Here is a 16,955-nt window from a genome sequence, read left to right as displayed (position 1 = left end):
TATTATTATATTTTACAATGATGCACCATCTCAAACAATTTCACAGTTTCACCACCAAGTTTATGCATTTGACAAGTCTATCACAATTAACACATAACCATGCACAAACACGCAATACACTTCATTGAATCAAAATGTATACAATTCCATAGCAATCAATTGTGCAAATAAACAACTAAACAATAAATGAACGTGCAATAAATGCGAAATAGGAATCTTGGAAATTCGAGTTGTCACATTTAAACTGTTTCTGCTACGAACTGTCTTGACAGAGGCGATAGACATAAATGCACTAACAAACCATGTCTTCAACATTTCTTCCATTGGCAATGAATATTGCACCCCGTTTTTATAAGTCACTTTAAGCGTTCCTTCTTCCTCATGCATCACCCAACTGCTAAGTTTTGGTATAGGAGTATCGTCAATATCATCATCATCTTCATCATCTTCTGCTGGAAATTTTCCCTCAGTCTTTTTATTACAATTCTGGTTCTTTCACAATCGTTGGTCATTGGAACCCCGAGGGCTAGGATATCCTTCTAAACCCCTTCACTCATTCCAAGTATGGCTTTGATTGTCCTTACATTTACCCTTCTCATATCAGAGAACTTTATGATGAATCGTTTCTCTTTCCTTTCAAACCTCCATGCAATAACCTTAGCCATTTTTAAAGTTTTTGGCGTTTTGTACTATATGTGGCGTTTTAGTCAATTTTTTTGGCCTGTTTGAGCTTGTATTCTCATGGTCTTCTTTTATATTGACTTTTTTTCCCTGCGCATGACAGGTAATTATGGCGTTTTAAAAAAGATAAATAAATTTAATTTCCCAAGTATTTTGCTTTTAATATAATAAATGTTAGTAATTATGTTTTTCCGTCGTTTCATTTTACTGTTTTTTGCAGTTACCGTGTTTTGTTTTCAGACTCAACTGTTTTTATGCTGTAACACGTCTAATCTTGATGGCTGTAATTATGACGTTTTGTTTTCCAATGGCGGTTAGATAACGATTGGACTTTTTTTTTGTTTTATATTCTTTGCACATTGTTTCACGCTTTTTTTATAATAGTAGTTCAAAGTAATTTTATTATAGTTTGGTAGTTTTTTGGGGCGTTTTTATGGCATCATGGCTTTCTAAAAGCATTTGCTCATTTTGACGTTTTATTATATATTTCGTTATAGTATTAATGTGCTTTTGTTGTTTATTAACTGAAATTACAAAACAAACAAGAGATAAAGAAAATTAAAAAAAAACAAAATATAAGCAATTTATGATTTAAATCTTCAGTGTCATCAGTCTCTTTTTTTTTTTCTACAAGAACTGTGACAAATAAATGGCGTTTTGGGTTGGCATGGTTTATTTTCTTTGTTCATGTGTTGAATTGTCTTTGTGGATGTTGGAGATATAGATCAACCCTTTATGGGTGGAAGCTATCTGCCCGTCGTCTTCATTATAATCTTCGAGGCCAAAGTAGCATTTACACTGGTATAGGTTTCTTCTTCTCATCCAAACCTTCTTCAAGAACAAAGATGACAGAATGACATATGGGTGTCATCAGTCCGTCTTTTTTTGAATTTTGTCCATCTCATGCAGCTAAATCTTAGTACACTCACGTAACAAATCTTTAAGCGAAACTTCATGCAGAACATTACTGAGTATCAAAGAAAAGATGTTTGCCATCGTTGTATATTTTGGCATTTTACATTGAGTTGTATTTTTTTTAGGAAGCACTGTATTTTTTGTGTGTTTTTTTGGTGTGAGAAACGGAAGGTGGTGAGACGTTTCTATTTATAGAATTTTTTTGGCACGTAGTTTAGGCGGGATATTATTTTTTATAACAAAAAATGTAATTAACATTTATCCGGATGTAAGGTTTGGCGTTATATATTATGGCATTTCATATTTTGTGGCGTTTTTGTAGCAGAGAGCTTAAATAAAAACCCAGAAAAAAGTACGCAGTGATAAAATTGGCGTTTTGTATTTATTTGGCGTTTTATTTTTTCAATGGCGTTTATGTGAGAAATGACGTTTTACCTTTTTTTACCCGTAATGAAGCGCGTCCACGTAATAAAATTGATGTTATTTACCGTAAATCCCACCGCGCCAATCTAGTCCATAGATTGTTTTGATCGGACGATCAATAAGCGTTCTCACCGTTCTCACACTTTCTACCGTTTTCTCTAAATCCTGACCCTATATATATATATATATATATATATATATATATATAATTGATCTTAAATTAAATTACAGCCATAAGTTAAACAGAATTTAATAATTATATAAATTAATTAGATTAGACCCATGCGAATTAGATCAAATTCTTTATGTTATATATTATTTAATATTTAATAATATTAGAGTTATTGGATCAATATCCTTTATCTTAATATATTATATTAATAAGGTAAACTGCCAAAATCATCCTTCATTTTTGGGACCTTTTGTCATTTTTATCAAAACATCTAATTTGTATTGTTTTTTTGTTAGACATTCAGATGAAAATGGCAAAAAAAAAAAAAAAACCAAAAACTCAGGGACTATTATGGCAAAAAAAAGTAGGCGTTTGGATGAAAATGACAAAAAGATTCAAAACAGAGGGACGATATGGTACAAAAAAGTTGTTTTGGATGAAACTAGCAAACATGCCCAAACCTCAATGACGATTTTGATAATTTTCTCTATTAATTGTAACATTAATAAGTAATAACAAAAAAAACCTGTATTAAATAAGAAAAATACCATGTGGCATTTAGTGGAAGAAGAAAATGTCATGTGGCATTTAGTGGGTTCATTTATTAGTATAGACTAGATGTAACACCTCGTAAAAATCACGTCCAATATAATATCAACACGGGTCATGGACTTTAGACGTGTAAAGAATTATTTTAGAGGGACTGAAGTTGACAAACAAAGAAAGTATGTGTGTAAAAGGATTCAAAGTGTCAACGATTGATAATTATACCTTTCAACAACCCTACACGATGTTTATACCCTTAAACGAATGAATTATGAATCGTATGAAACCGTTTGTGGAAGAAAGTTAAAATTTACAAACTGCAAGGGTTACATGTGTCAACATGTTTAAATTATACCTCTGAGTGACCATTTATCGAACCCAAAGCTTTGTAACGATTAATTATGCTCCCGAGAATGAGTGATAAAAATTTCACAAGGTTTCGATATCATATGAAGAAATTACGTTAACATTCGTAAGTGAGGGGTTAAAAGCGTCAACGTTGAAATTTAAGGCTTTTCGAGTGATTGTAAATCTAACCGGGGACTTAACAAAGTTTGTTTATGACTTGGAGCCCTTAAAAGTCAAGTTAGAGGGTTAAAAGTGCAATAAAACAAGTTAAAATAAAGATTTGAAGGACCAGGGACCGAATGTGCAAATCTGGCAAACTTGGTGACCGGATCTGGGAATCATACCGGCCGCGTAAGACTCCCTTATGTCTTACGCGGGCCGCCTGGAAGTCACCAGCGACCAAAATGCATGACAGGTGCTTGTGCAGCCTGTTAAACCGACTTATATGCATGGTATTCGATCCCAGGGGCTGCACTAGTGGTATTTCATGCATATGGGGGCACTTGGACTCATATGGGATCAATCCTAGACTTGTGTGGAGCAATCTTGTGAGGTTTTGAATGCTATATAAGGAGTTCCAAGTTGCAACATTTTTTCATTCATTTGAAAATCATTCAAACTGAATTTCTGGAGCTCTCTGGACCTCAAGCAAGATTCACTAAGCTCCTAAATCGTGCTAAGTACTTCAGTAAGCATCCTTAACCTCTCTAATTCGTGTTTTATTAGTTTAATGGCCTAAAGTCAAAACCGTCGTAATTAAGGTTTGGCTTAGTGATTAATCACTAATGGTCTAGTCATTTTTTGAATTGAAAGTGGCTATGAGTTGGTAATTATGTGGGTAATAAACCCTTAAAAGGGCACCCTCTGATTCCCACTCTAACTAGGTCAATTGTCGGGTCAAACTTAATTATAAAAAGTCAACAGAAAGCTAATTTTCGAATAAACACATAATTAACAATGTAGAAGCCATGAAACCTATTTTATCACTCATATAACTTGGTAATTAATGTAAGAACATGTCTAAGCATGTTCAACCCGACAATTTTGAGTTTAGGCTCGGTTCGGAACCGAAATTCGCAAAAGTAGACTTTTGCTTTGACTTTCAGTTCTGACCCGATTTAGCTTAGTTTAGACATGCCTTAGAGTTCCATTAGGACTAAGTTATATGTTAGTATAACCCTCTGTGATTATACAACTTGGTTCCTAATTTATCCGATTCATTTGCATGTTTTCGTTATATGCCTAAAAGTTGACCATTATGCCCTTTTGACCTTAAAACGAGATTTTTGAAAATGTGAGAGGACAAAAACCTTTATTACTGATTTATAAACTTGTCCTAAAAATTTGACATCAGTTTGAGGTCTAGATTAAGAGTTATGCTCAATAGCGTAAATTGAAAGCTTTTTATTAATTAAACGGCATATTTGGCATAAAGCCTATTTAAACCCGAATTTTGACACCAAAAATTTTACCCACTGATGTATATAATATTTTGGGATTTTTGAAGATTTTTATTTATTTTTAAGCTGAGCATAACATAGGGTTTTTGCTTTAATTCGGTAATTGTCGGTTATACCATTTTCTTGAATAAAATGAGTTTTACATAACATTTTGATACCAAACTTTTTGCTACTGATTTTATATGATAAATAAAATATTTTAAGCCTTCTGGAAAGATAAAAATATCAGCTTTTCTTATATAACCCGAAAATCGCTTAAAAGCGACTTTTTACGCGTTTTAAACGCATAGTATAGATTAAAACTATTTTTGGCATATAAGACTTGATACCTACTGATATTTTTAGTAAATTTTTATACTTTAACAGTAAGCAAAAGTTTTTTAACTCAGATTTCCAGATTTGACCTTTAAAGCTTATATGAAATTACCAAAATGCCCCTTCGGTGCATAGTTTGGTTATAAATGATAAATTTCACATATATGCAATACCCTACTGATATAACTTATTAAATTAGGTATTTTTACTGATCATATCAGACCTGAACCTCAGATTAATATTTAATCCCATTTATAACCTTTAAAATGACCAAAATACCCCTACGGGGCTTAATTTGAGTTTAAATTCGTTTTAGGCATAATGGAAGGTATCTTACTGATATCCCAACATATTTAAGGCATATTAACTTAGGAAACTTGTTCATGACTCATATGTTTACCCGTTATGCATTTTTCGCGTTCGGTACGGTTTACGTAACTAGTTTGCATAAATTAACCGAAAGGGGTCAAACCTTATCATTTCTATCTCAAAATCCAGAATGTGTTTAGTTTACCCATATTATACAAGTCTTTAAACTTGTCAGGTCTAAACCACATTCTAATTCGGTCTTCGCTTAATCTTGCATTTTGAACCGTATATCTTCCTTTAAAACTAACCGGTCTAAGCTTAGGCTTAATTAAGACCCGTTAGGAATCTAATAGGTTATTAAAACGTTCGTTCCAGATTTAGGAGCCCAGTAAAAGATATCTGCATTTGCCAATTATATACGGCTGGGATAAATTGAATAATTTGCTCAGGTAAATACTTTTAACTTATTTTCCCTTATATGGGCTTGGGGTACGGTATATAAAATACCGCTTGGTCGGGCATTGAATTTTTAATCATATGAAGGTTAATTTATATAGATGGCCCGTTTAATCTGTTTTGTTTGTTTTAAGCCTTTGGGGGGGGGGGGTGTTAATGACCATGTCCTGGATATCCTCGGCTCATTCATTGAAATGGCCACGACTTAAGCACGGGGTGTAGGCATACACCTGCCGGTGCGTATGTAAAAATAATATACCCACCTGTTCGAGAATAACTCGCCGTGGGATATATTATGTGGTGTGTTTATTAATCTTTAACCTGGTATTCAGCCCGGGCTACTGAACGTATAATAAACATGTAATTCTTTAACAAGTTTATTTTTAAATAATTATCCCAAGTTATAAAAGATATTTTGTGCCTTGTGCATTCAAATCAATTTTCTTAAACATTTTCAAAATGAGTCGGTTAATTGTATTTACCAGTGAAAACTGACGTATTTTCCCAAAAAGATTAAGTGCAGGTACTAATCGAAATAGGCTGGCTTCTCCTAGCATCAATAAAGAGTCTTGCAAGCTTAGATGTTAAGAATCTGTTGAACAATGATCCTTTTAAATTTGATCCGCCTGTGGATCTTTTACAACCGTTTTTGTAATACTTGATATTACTCTCCATCGGTTTGTAATGTTATTATCTTTTGCTTCCGCTGTGTATTAAACTGTGATAAATTGTCTATGATGATATCAACTATGTCACGATACTCCCCACCGGGCCCACCGGTAATACGTGGAAATATCGGGGTGTGACACTAGCAGGATACCCGCGCGATACGGGATCGACACATCGTATTGCAATACTCGTTTTTGATAATTTTCTCATTCATATAATATTTATTGTAGCATTATTGTGATAGATATACATCAAAAGCGAAGTAATCGGGTAATCCATTTTATTGCACTATGCATAGTTCGGTAGGTTCAGTTATTATCCTCAACTGAAGCCGAAACCAAAGTTACCAGTTAGTTTTTTATTAACCAATCGGTTTTCGGTTAATCACTTCTGTTTATTCGGTTAGATTGACCGTTTTTAGTTTGGTTCATTTAATTTCAGTTAATAGCAAAAACCAAACTTGGGCTAAAACCTTTGCTTAGAAATGTATAAAATTGAGGCATAAATACATGAAATGAAAGTATATAATATATGAAATGGATATATAAAATATGAAATATATGAACTGGAAGTATAAAAGTTAGAAATATATGAAAATATGAATGATTCGGTTCGGTTAAGCTAATTTGTGTTAAACGAGATTAGAACAAAATTGATAACCAGTTTTTGGTTAGTTCGGTTTTTAGTTAATTCAGTTTTTGGTTGATTTCATTTCGGTTTCGTCTATTTTCGGTTTGGTTTATGTTAACGATTTAGTTATTGCACACCGATAACCGGTTTTGGTTAATAACCGATAGGTGCGCGCTCGATGCGACGGGAAACATAGACATTGCCACGGTGTGCATTGTTTGGTTGGTTAGATTATTATCCTCAACCGAAATCAAGGTCATCGATTAGTATATTTTATTAACCATTCTGTTTTTCAGCTAATCGGTTTGGTTTATTCAGATAGATTGACAGTTTTTGATTTCGGTTAATAGCCAAAACCAAACTAAGCTTAAACTTTTGATTAGAATTACATGAAATTTAGGTATAAATACATGAAATGGATGTATAGGTAAATAAAATGGGGGTCTAAATATGAAAACATGAACTGAAGGTATAAAACCTAGAAATATATGAAAATATTAATGGTCCGGTTCAATTAATTTTGGTTAAAAGAGGGTACAAAAAACCGATAACCGTTTTTTGTTAATTCGGGTTTCGGTTAATCAGTTTTCAGTTAACTCTAAATTTTTGGTTGATTTCGGTTCGGTTTCGGTTAACGATTCAGTTATTACTTACCCTTAGACACTATTAATCACGCAACATATCATTTTTTAATTAAAAAGTATAAAAAACTATAACAATACTATACTTAAACTAAAGAGATTAAAATACTCGTTTATATAGTGTAATTTAAAAAAAAAATATTAACATACCAAAAAGTTATGACCGTTTAAAAATCGTGATGGTGGGGTGGGGGAGGGGGGTTAGTTTTTTATAAAGGAATAAAGTGTAATAGTTACTAACTAATTATCTATGATTTTGTTAAAGATGAGGGTTTAGTCACTTGACATTCTGAGATAATAACCAAGTACGTTGGGTTTTAATCAGTTGTACACTAAGGCATCATCTACTTTTACATTTTAATCCACACGTTAATACTGACCACGACAACTATCGAAACGTAGACAAAAATGAGTAGGTCGTCACGGTAGTTTTGTATTTTTTTTAAAACATTATAGTTTATAAGATATGACAAGAATACGTAAACGAATTATAAGTTTATTGTGGAGGGAGAAAAGTGTAACTAATTACCAATAATTGTGTTAAAACTTAGAGATTTAAGTATAATAAGATGAGGGGCTAAAATATAATTATTGTTTAAAAGACCAATTTACCCTTATTTTTAAAGTGTATTTATAAATTAAGAGGGAAAAAGTTCTTATGTTTTGGGTATTTTAAAATGGCTCTCCCTCATGTATTATAACTAGTAGGGTGCCCGCGCGATACGGCGAGAGCGACACTTTGCATTGCGGCACTCGTTTCTCGTAGTTTTCTTATTCGTATAATATTTATGATAACATTATTGTGGTGGATATATGCCAAAAATGTGACACATATGTAAAGTTTTGTTTTTTTATAAAAAATTAATAATCAAAAGACAAAAAATATTGTTTTTTTATAAAAATTAATAATCAAAAGACAAAAAATAAAAGAAAAGTTATTAAAATATTCACATAGTACTCATCCGATAAACTTTAAGTTTAAAATTTTCGTTTTTATAAAAATAAAAAATCGTATTTGACTCGTAAGTACGTTTTAGACCTTTAACTTAAATTGTTAAATTTTGTTATTTACAAATATAAAAAATTTATATTTTTATGAAATTTCAAGAACTATTTTTATAAAAAAATAGGATGTTAAGAGTTTATATATTTATTAACTTTATATCATACTAAGTTCAGATTTTTAGTTCCTAACTAATCTTATCTATGTGAGTCTACTTTTAACTTATAATCCCTAAAAGTAGTTCCTAACACAATCTACTATGTATCTAGTCAAGATGGTAAAAAATTCTTTTGAAACTGACTAATATTATCTATAACAATATAGTTGAACTTATAATTCCTAAAAATTTGAAAAACAGTTTAGTATTTATCTAGTAAAGATTGTAAATTTCTGGAGTATTTTATTTATATTACTTGTTACAAAATATTTTTATAAAAGAATTATTTTTTTATAAAAACAAAATGTTTTGTTTATAAATAAAGTAAAAAATTGTTTTACACATGTAAAGTTTCGTTTTTAATAAAAATACTAATCAAATGATAAAAAATAAAAGATAAGTTGTTATAGTTGTAAAGTAAGTTTATTTTGTTGGTTAAATGATAAAGTTTATAATGTTATTCTTTAAAGTTCATAACTTTTTTTAAAGCTCCACATGGTACTTATCCAATAAACTTTAAGTTTAAAATTTTTGTTTTTATAAAAATAAAAAATAAAAAATAGTAGTTGACTCGTAAGTACGTTTTGCACCTTTAACTTCAATTGTTAAATTTCGTTTTAATATATATATATATATATATAATTTATATTTTTTTATAAAATTTTAAAAACAATCTTTATAAAAAAATAGGATGTTAAGAGTTTATATCTTTATTTACTTTATATCATAATAAGTTCAAGTTTTTTGTTTAGCTTTAAAGTTTATTACTTTATTATTTTTTAATTAAGAAATGCAAATTATTAGATTAATTTCCAAGAATAACTGCAATACTTTATAATTTCAGCTTGAATATATCTACTAGCAATATCTATTTATTGCAACTTTTGGATATGAACTTATAAGTTCAGTTGAGTTGTAAATTTAAGATACTAACTTTATTTTAAACTTTATTAATATGGTCAATAACTACTTTATATTAACACCAAAAATAAAGATCAAATATAAATTAACCTTTATTCATACATCTAGATCAAACATAACAAGCGTAAATGAAAAAAAACATAAACACACTTGTTAGATTTCATATTAGACTGCATGAAATCTGTTCCGCTTCTGAATTGACACTTGAGGTATTTTTAATCGGGTTTTCTGGTTTGTGCTTGAATCGGTAGTATCTTCTAATTCTTCTTTTTTGTCATTGTCCTCGGAATCGTCTAAATTAATAGCCTTACTCCATTTCCATTCAGAGAGTCTCTTATATCTATTTCTTTGAGTCTCAAACTTCTGATCCTTAAAGGACAAAAAGTGAATAAAAAGGTAAAAAAAAGATTAAATAAACCTTAAAATTACCTCTTCACTAAATTTACGTTGAAGATTAGACTTGTATGGACTAAACATTGCATCATAAGAAATAATATCAACACTTTTATCACCATCATCCTGCAATAAAACACATATATAATAACATAACGAACATGTTAATATGAAAGATATACACAAAAATAATACTTAAAAACCAGCAAAATCAATACCTTAGAAGCTTGTTTGACAATTGGTTTGTTTAAATTGGCATGTTCATCATGCAACCGAATCTGAAAAATCAGATAAGTTAACATTCACATAAAAGTAAATAAAGAAAACAATTGTTCACTGCTGCAATATAACAGATCTGACCTTAGATTTTTCAATCTCGCATGCTTGGTTTTTCGCAACAATTGAATTCAGAACTGGATCCATTCTTTTAACTCTGTTTAGTAATAGATATAGGGGTGTCCTACTATGTAGTTATAGTAGTAACTATATAAGTGCATTAGGATTTAATTTTAGATTTGTCCCCCCTTTATTTAGGAAGTTTGTTGTGGTTAGTTTTAAGTTTTTATACCATATATCTAAGTATAGATATTAGGCAGTTTTAATAAAATAAAAAGTGACACATAATATCTTCATTTTATGTTACAGCACTTTTAATTCTTTTTGTTTTTGTTTGCATAGATGGAGGCCATATTTGTAGATTAGGCGCATTAGATCACAAGTATTAGTTACTTGTACATTAAAGCATTATTGACTTTTACCTTTTAATCCGTGCATCGATATTGAACAAGACAACTACTGAAACGTCGGATTTTTTTTTAAACAGTATAGTTTATAAGATATGTCAAGAATACCTAAAAAAATTATAAGTTTGTTGTGGATGAGTGAATTGTAACTAGTTATCTATAGTTTTGTTAAAACCTCAGGGATTTAAGTGTAATAAGTTTAGGAGCTAAAAAATAAACAGTGTTTAAAAGACCAAACTACCTTCATTTTAGGGGTCTTTCTATAAATAAAGAGAATGAAAAGTTCTTATTTTTTGGGTACCTTAAAATACTCATCCCTATGCATTATAATATATTATAGATATAGTGTAGATTATATTGTTTCGGTGATACTAATTAGGATTATAACTACTTATGAAAATCAGAACAATATGTTTAGCATGTAATATACTCTTCTTTATTATTATTATTATTATTAAATGACATTTAACACCTGGATTTTATTTTTTTATATTTTTATACTAATTATTATTGTTATTATTATTATTATTATTATTATTATTATTATTATTATTATTATTATTATCATCATCATCATCATCATCATCATCATCATCATCATCATCATCATCATCATCATCATCATCATCATCATCATCATCATCATCATCATCATCATCATCATCATTAGAGTAAACTGCTATTTTGGTCCCTGTGATTTGGGCACTTTTTACATCTGGGTCCTTGTGGTTTGCATTTTGTTGCCATTTTAGTCCAAAACTCAAAATATCTCATTTTTGACTGTTTTAAGGTCCTTTTTTTGTCTTTATCTGCAGGGGTAGTTTGGTCCATTTAATTTTCATTAAATCAATTTCTTTTATTAAAAGACCCCAAATATACACCCCTCTCTACCTTTCTCTCTCCTTCCTGCCATACACCACCACCACCACCACCACCACCAGACCACTTCCACCATCAAACCAATTCCTTAACTCTCTCTACAAAATCTCTCTCATATATACAGATCCACCGCCGAAAACCCACCATGAAAAACCCTCAAATCCACCACCGTAACCACCCAAAATCCCCAAATATTCACTAGAAACAAAAACTCAAAATCCCCAAATATTCACTAGAAACTTCATAAAACACCCAAAATCCCCAAATACTCACATTTTCACTTACCAGAAGTGGATGAACCGTTGTTGGAGTTGTCGAGATTGATCACCGGAGTGCTTGAATGATGTAGAGAGATGGGGGAGGTGGTGGTAGATGGGGGCGGTGCCATCGAGCTCATCATCTGCAGGTCGCCGGCTCCACCGAGGGGAGGGAGAGCAGTGAGAGAGAGAGGCCGAGGGGAGGGAGAGCAGTGACCAGAATAACAAGGATCGGAGGAGGGGGGCTGTCGTGGGTGTTTGTTGTCAGGTTTACGGCTGGAACCGGCTGTTTTCCGGTGACCAATGAAGAGAGGGAAGAGCAGAGGGTTGTGGTGTGGTGGTTCGTCGGAGGTGTGGCGCCGGAGATCCTCGACGGCGAGTCCGGTCGCCGGATCTGAATCTGAGAGAGAACATGGTCTTTGTGTGCTGCTGGACTTGAGAAATGTGTGTTAGGGTTTTTCTATCTAGTGACATTAAATAGAAAAAGATTTAAAAAATGACCAAAATGCCCCTGCACTAAAGGACAAAATGATCAGTTTTCAACAGTCAAAATAGAGGGTTTTTGGATTTTGGACTAAAATGGCAACAAAATACAAACCAAAGGGACCCAGATGTAAAAAGTTTGAGATTTGGACTAAAATGGCAAAAGTGCCCAAACCACAGGGACCAAAATGGCAGTTTACTTTTATTATTATTATTATTATTATTATTATTATTATTATTATTATTACTATTACTATTACTATTACTATTACTATTACTATTACTATTACTATTACTATTACTATTACTATTACTATTACTATTACTATTACTATTACTATTACTATTACTATTACTATTACTATTACTATTACTATTACTATTACTATTACTATTACTATTACTATTACTATTACTATTACTATTACTATTACTATTACTATTACTATTATTATTATTAAGACACAGTCTCTTTTGCTCCTCCCCTCTTTACATCACCACCACTACATCGCCACCATCAACTACCAAACAACCACCACCTGTAACAACAAACACCCATCACCTGTTAAATTTGTTTTGAAACATCAAAACATTAGGGGCAGATCATATGTATTTACCATGTAAAACCCTTAATAGTCATCTAAAGAACCACCACCACCATAGAAACAAATGGATCTATGCTCAAATCCCAATAGAACATAAGGGTTTCGTGGTTGTGCGGGTCTTTGATGGTGGTTATTGTGATGGTGGGAGCGGCATGCGACGATGGGGTGGTTTTTGGAGGTATGTGTTGCAGTGATGATGCAGTGTTAGCGGGGGAGGGGGAGACGAACGAAACTGGACAATGTGAGAAAGAGGGGGGGGGGAGATAATATTTTTAGTATTTTTGCTAATATATGCAATAAAAAATCATTAAAGTGTAGATATTAGCCATAAATAAAAATGCAATTTCCCTTATCATTTTCACTTGATTTTTGGTGTACAAGCTTATTATTATTAATTATAAAGATTTGAATGTCTTCTGTGGTTCAATAATTACACACTTAATCCCGGTCATTGTAATTTTTGCACTCAGGTGATCCTTATCACTAACCTATATTAAATATCTAGTTAAGTATGTATTAAAAGACGATAATACCCTTACTTGTTAAAAAAATAAAAATAAAACAATATATCTTCTAACCTACCACCAATTCTTCTTCTTCCGTAAACCACCACCACCACCACAAGCACCACCACCATCTCTCCTCCACCACCAAACACCCACCAACATCTCACCTCTACCACCACTGAACACCACCACCACCATCTTTAGTCCTCCACCACTAAACACCCACCTCCACCATCTCCCCTCCACCACCAGAACTCTCCCCTCCACCAGCAGTACGTGAAAGTTACATCAGCAGAGGTATACTGTAGAGAAAGATCGGCGGTCTGCAGCACGCCGCCATTGAACCACCGTCGCTCCGACCATCCTGTCTCGCAGTTTAAAGCGACACAACCCCTCAACCAGATTTAGGGTCCGGTTAGATGTGCTCAACGCCAGTACAAGGTTTCCAGCATGGACAAACGTAAGCGCGCCACGTGTACCACTACACCGGCCATGGCAGAGCAGACCAAGAGGATATTCCCCTTGGTCGGACAGCTGGCGCGCATCCACAGCTGGCACAGCTGCTCCTCCCTCCTTCACCCTCCGGCTATAAATAGGACCCTTCATCATTCAGGTTCAGGATCTTTGGGCTCTCTATTCTCACACACTAAACACACACAGTTTATTCTCCCTCAGAACAGTACTTATTCTCACGCCGGAGCCTGGTTAAGAGGGAAACCCCCATATTCCCCTCTTAACGAGACTAACGGTGTTGCTGTTTTGTAGGTTCTAGGTCACTTCAGCGAGTAAGAAAGGAGATTGAACCCACAGAAGAAATAACCCCACAGATTAACCTCAGTGTTAACCTGCGTTTCATCATTGGCGCCATCCGCTTTTTTGCAAAACCAATCTCATCTCTTTTCTTTTCGAAAAACACTCGTAGAAATGGCTGAACAAAACCCTTCACACTACATAGATGGAGAAGTTTCTTCCTTTGAGCTCGTTTCGGACACAACACACGTCCAAAGGGGTCAAAGAACGAAATCATTCAGGAAGGGCAGACAAACAATGATTTTCCTAGTATTTTTGGAAGTGCGTCCAGGGTTGCTAGCCAAACCACAACTGGGCCCATTTTCCAAGCTCCCGCTAGTCATCACTCAAACCACAAACGGAGCCACTTTTCAAACTCCACCAGGGGTAGTCCAACAAACACCCCCACCAGTGCAAACACCAAGCCATGGAGCTGGCCCCTCAGCCCCATCAGATCAAGCACAACTAAATTTCTCTGCACTTCTAGGGCTACCCGAAGGAAAAACTCTGGCTTCCTGTATGCCGAACAAATGGCGTCTATAAACCTCGTCTATACGCAGCTCAGCGCACAACAAGCTTTGCTACAGGCACAAGCTAATCAGTCGGCATTCGCTACTCCACCGCAACGATCTCTGAGCACACACACGACTCAGCAGATCAATGCATGGACTTTACGCCCAGAAAAAGGACCTGCACCAAACATCAGAAAGCCCAGCGCGCACGTCACGCGCGATACCTACGGTGAAACAGAAAGCAATTATGTGCAGCACTCCAACTTACAATGAAGGCCGATTCAAAGCCGCCTGGGCGCGCGCAATATGAACAATGAATGGGAAGACGAAGAGGAAGAACCCACATACAAAGAAAGCACAGCGTTCAACAGACTACACCCAGAACACGAGTCGTACAAACCAGCTAAGCGCGCAGGGTACAACCCAAAGGCAGAACATGATTACACCTTAAGCTATCGTCCGAATATGAAGCTTTTCTTGCGGGCTTAAGATTAGCAATCAAAATGGGAGTCAAGCATATCGAAGCGCACGTGGATTCCATGTTAGTAGCCGGGCAAATCAACGGCCAGTACGAAGCCAAAGGAGATGTAATGGCGCTCTATCTGGGCCAAGCAAAAACGTTGCTGCAAACCTTCTATTCCTACAAGGTGCACCACATAAACAGGAGCGAGAACAAACCAGCAGACGCGCTGAGTAAACTCGCATCTACAAGCTTTCAACACCTTGCAAAGGATGTGCGCATAGAAGTTTTAAGCAACCCATCTGTCCCACTTCGGGAAGTATGCGTCATCCAGACAGGGACAACGTCTTGGATGACCCCAATAATCATGTACCTTCAGTCCGGGATACTACCCGAAAACAAAGCGGAGGCAAGAAAAATCCAATACAAGGCCGAGCACTACCAGATGGCCGATGGAATTTTATAAAGAAAGTCATACATTGGCCCATTGCTGAGATGCGTAGACGCTGAAGACGCAAACTACTTGATCCGGGAGGTCCATGAAGGAATCTGTGGTATACATGCCGGGCCAAGAATGGTGGTGGCAAAGGTGATGAATGCCGGGTACTACTGGCCCGGAATGCATTTAGACGCAGTGAAAGAGTTGAGGAAGTGCAGTGGATGCCAAAGACATGCGCCCAAGACAATGCGCCCCAAAAACGTGTTAGTTCCAGTCACAACCGCATGGCCCTTCCAGCAATGGGGCATAGACATGGTCGGCCCTTTCCCAGAAGCCCCAGGGGCGGTCAAATTCATAATAGTCGCAGTCGACTATTTCACCAAATGGGTAGAGGCGAAGGCACTTGCATCAACCACGTCAAATGTCGTCAAGAGATTCATATGGGAACAAATCATATGCTGTTTCGGCCTACCGCTCAGAATCATCACTGACAACGGCACAAACATCGCAGCAGACGACCTCGAACGATGGTTCAAAGAATTGCACATCGAACACACCTTCTCCTCGGTTGCGCACCTGCAAGGGAATGGTCAAGTAGAGGCAGTTAATAAAAGCATTGTCGATGGTATCAAAGCAAGGTTAGGCGAGAAAAGAAGGGGCTGGGTTGATGAGCTGCCAAGCATACTGTGGGCCCACAGAACAATGCCAAAGACAAGCAACGGTGAAACACCGTTCAGTCTAGTTTACGGGTCCGAAGCAGTAATACCAGCAGAAATCAGATTGCCGTCTCCACGAATGCTCTCCATGAACTTAATCGACAACGAAGAAGAAAGGAGGATCGATCTGGACCTCCTAGAAGAAAGAAGGGAGATGGCGGCAATCAATGAGGCAAAGTACAAAACGAAGCTAGAAAAATATTATAACTCCAAAGTCCGAGTATGCACGTTCAACCCAGGAGACTACGTCTTAAGAGACAACGAGGCTTCCAACGCAGAAAAACCTGGGAAACTGGCTCCCAAGTGGGAAGGTCCATATGTTATCGATACAGTACTCGGCAAAGGGGCTTACAAACTGCGCACCATCGACGACAAAGAGGTTCCACGAACTTGGAACGCTCAACAGCTTAGAAAGTGTTATATGTAAAACAGCCATGTAACCGCAAAGGCTGAACCGCCAACACGTTTATCATAATACAAGAAGTGTTTGGCTACTTTTATTTCATGCAAATTTTTTGTCACAGCGT

At 35.0% G+C, this 16,955-nt stretch overlaps 1 protein-coding gene across 1 annotated transcript; it reads left to right on the top strand.

Moving 5' to 3' along the window:
- The first annotated feature begins 15,316 nt into the window (after window positions 1-15,316).
- On the top strand, window positions 15,317-15,739 carry LOC110924431. Its single transcript, XM_022168438.1, has one exon. It carries the CDS (start codon window positions 15,317-15,319, stop codon window positions 15,737-15,739), a length of 423 nt encoding a protein of 140 aa, XP_022024130.1.
- The last annotated feature ends 1,216 nt before the right edge of the window (window positions 15,740-16,955 follow it).

The sequence above is a fragment of the Helianthus annuus genome, chromosome 17 (assembly GCF_002127325.2).
Source record: "Helianthus annuus cultivar XRQ/B chromosome 17, HanXRQr2.0-SUNRISE, whole genome shotgun sequence".
NCBI classification, from domain to species: Eukaryota; Viridiplantae; Streptophyta; class Magnoliopsida; order Asterales; family Asteraceae; genus Helianthus; species Helianthus annuus.
Note: the sequence above shows the minus strand (reverse complement) of the source record. Positions and strands in the feature narration are given on the sequence as shown.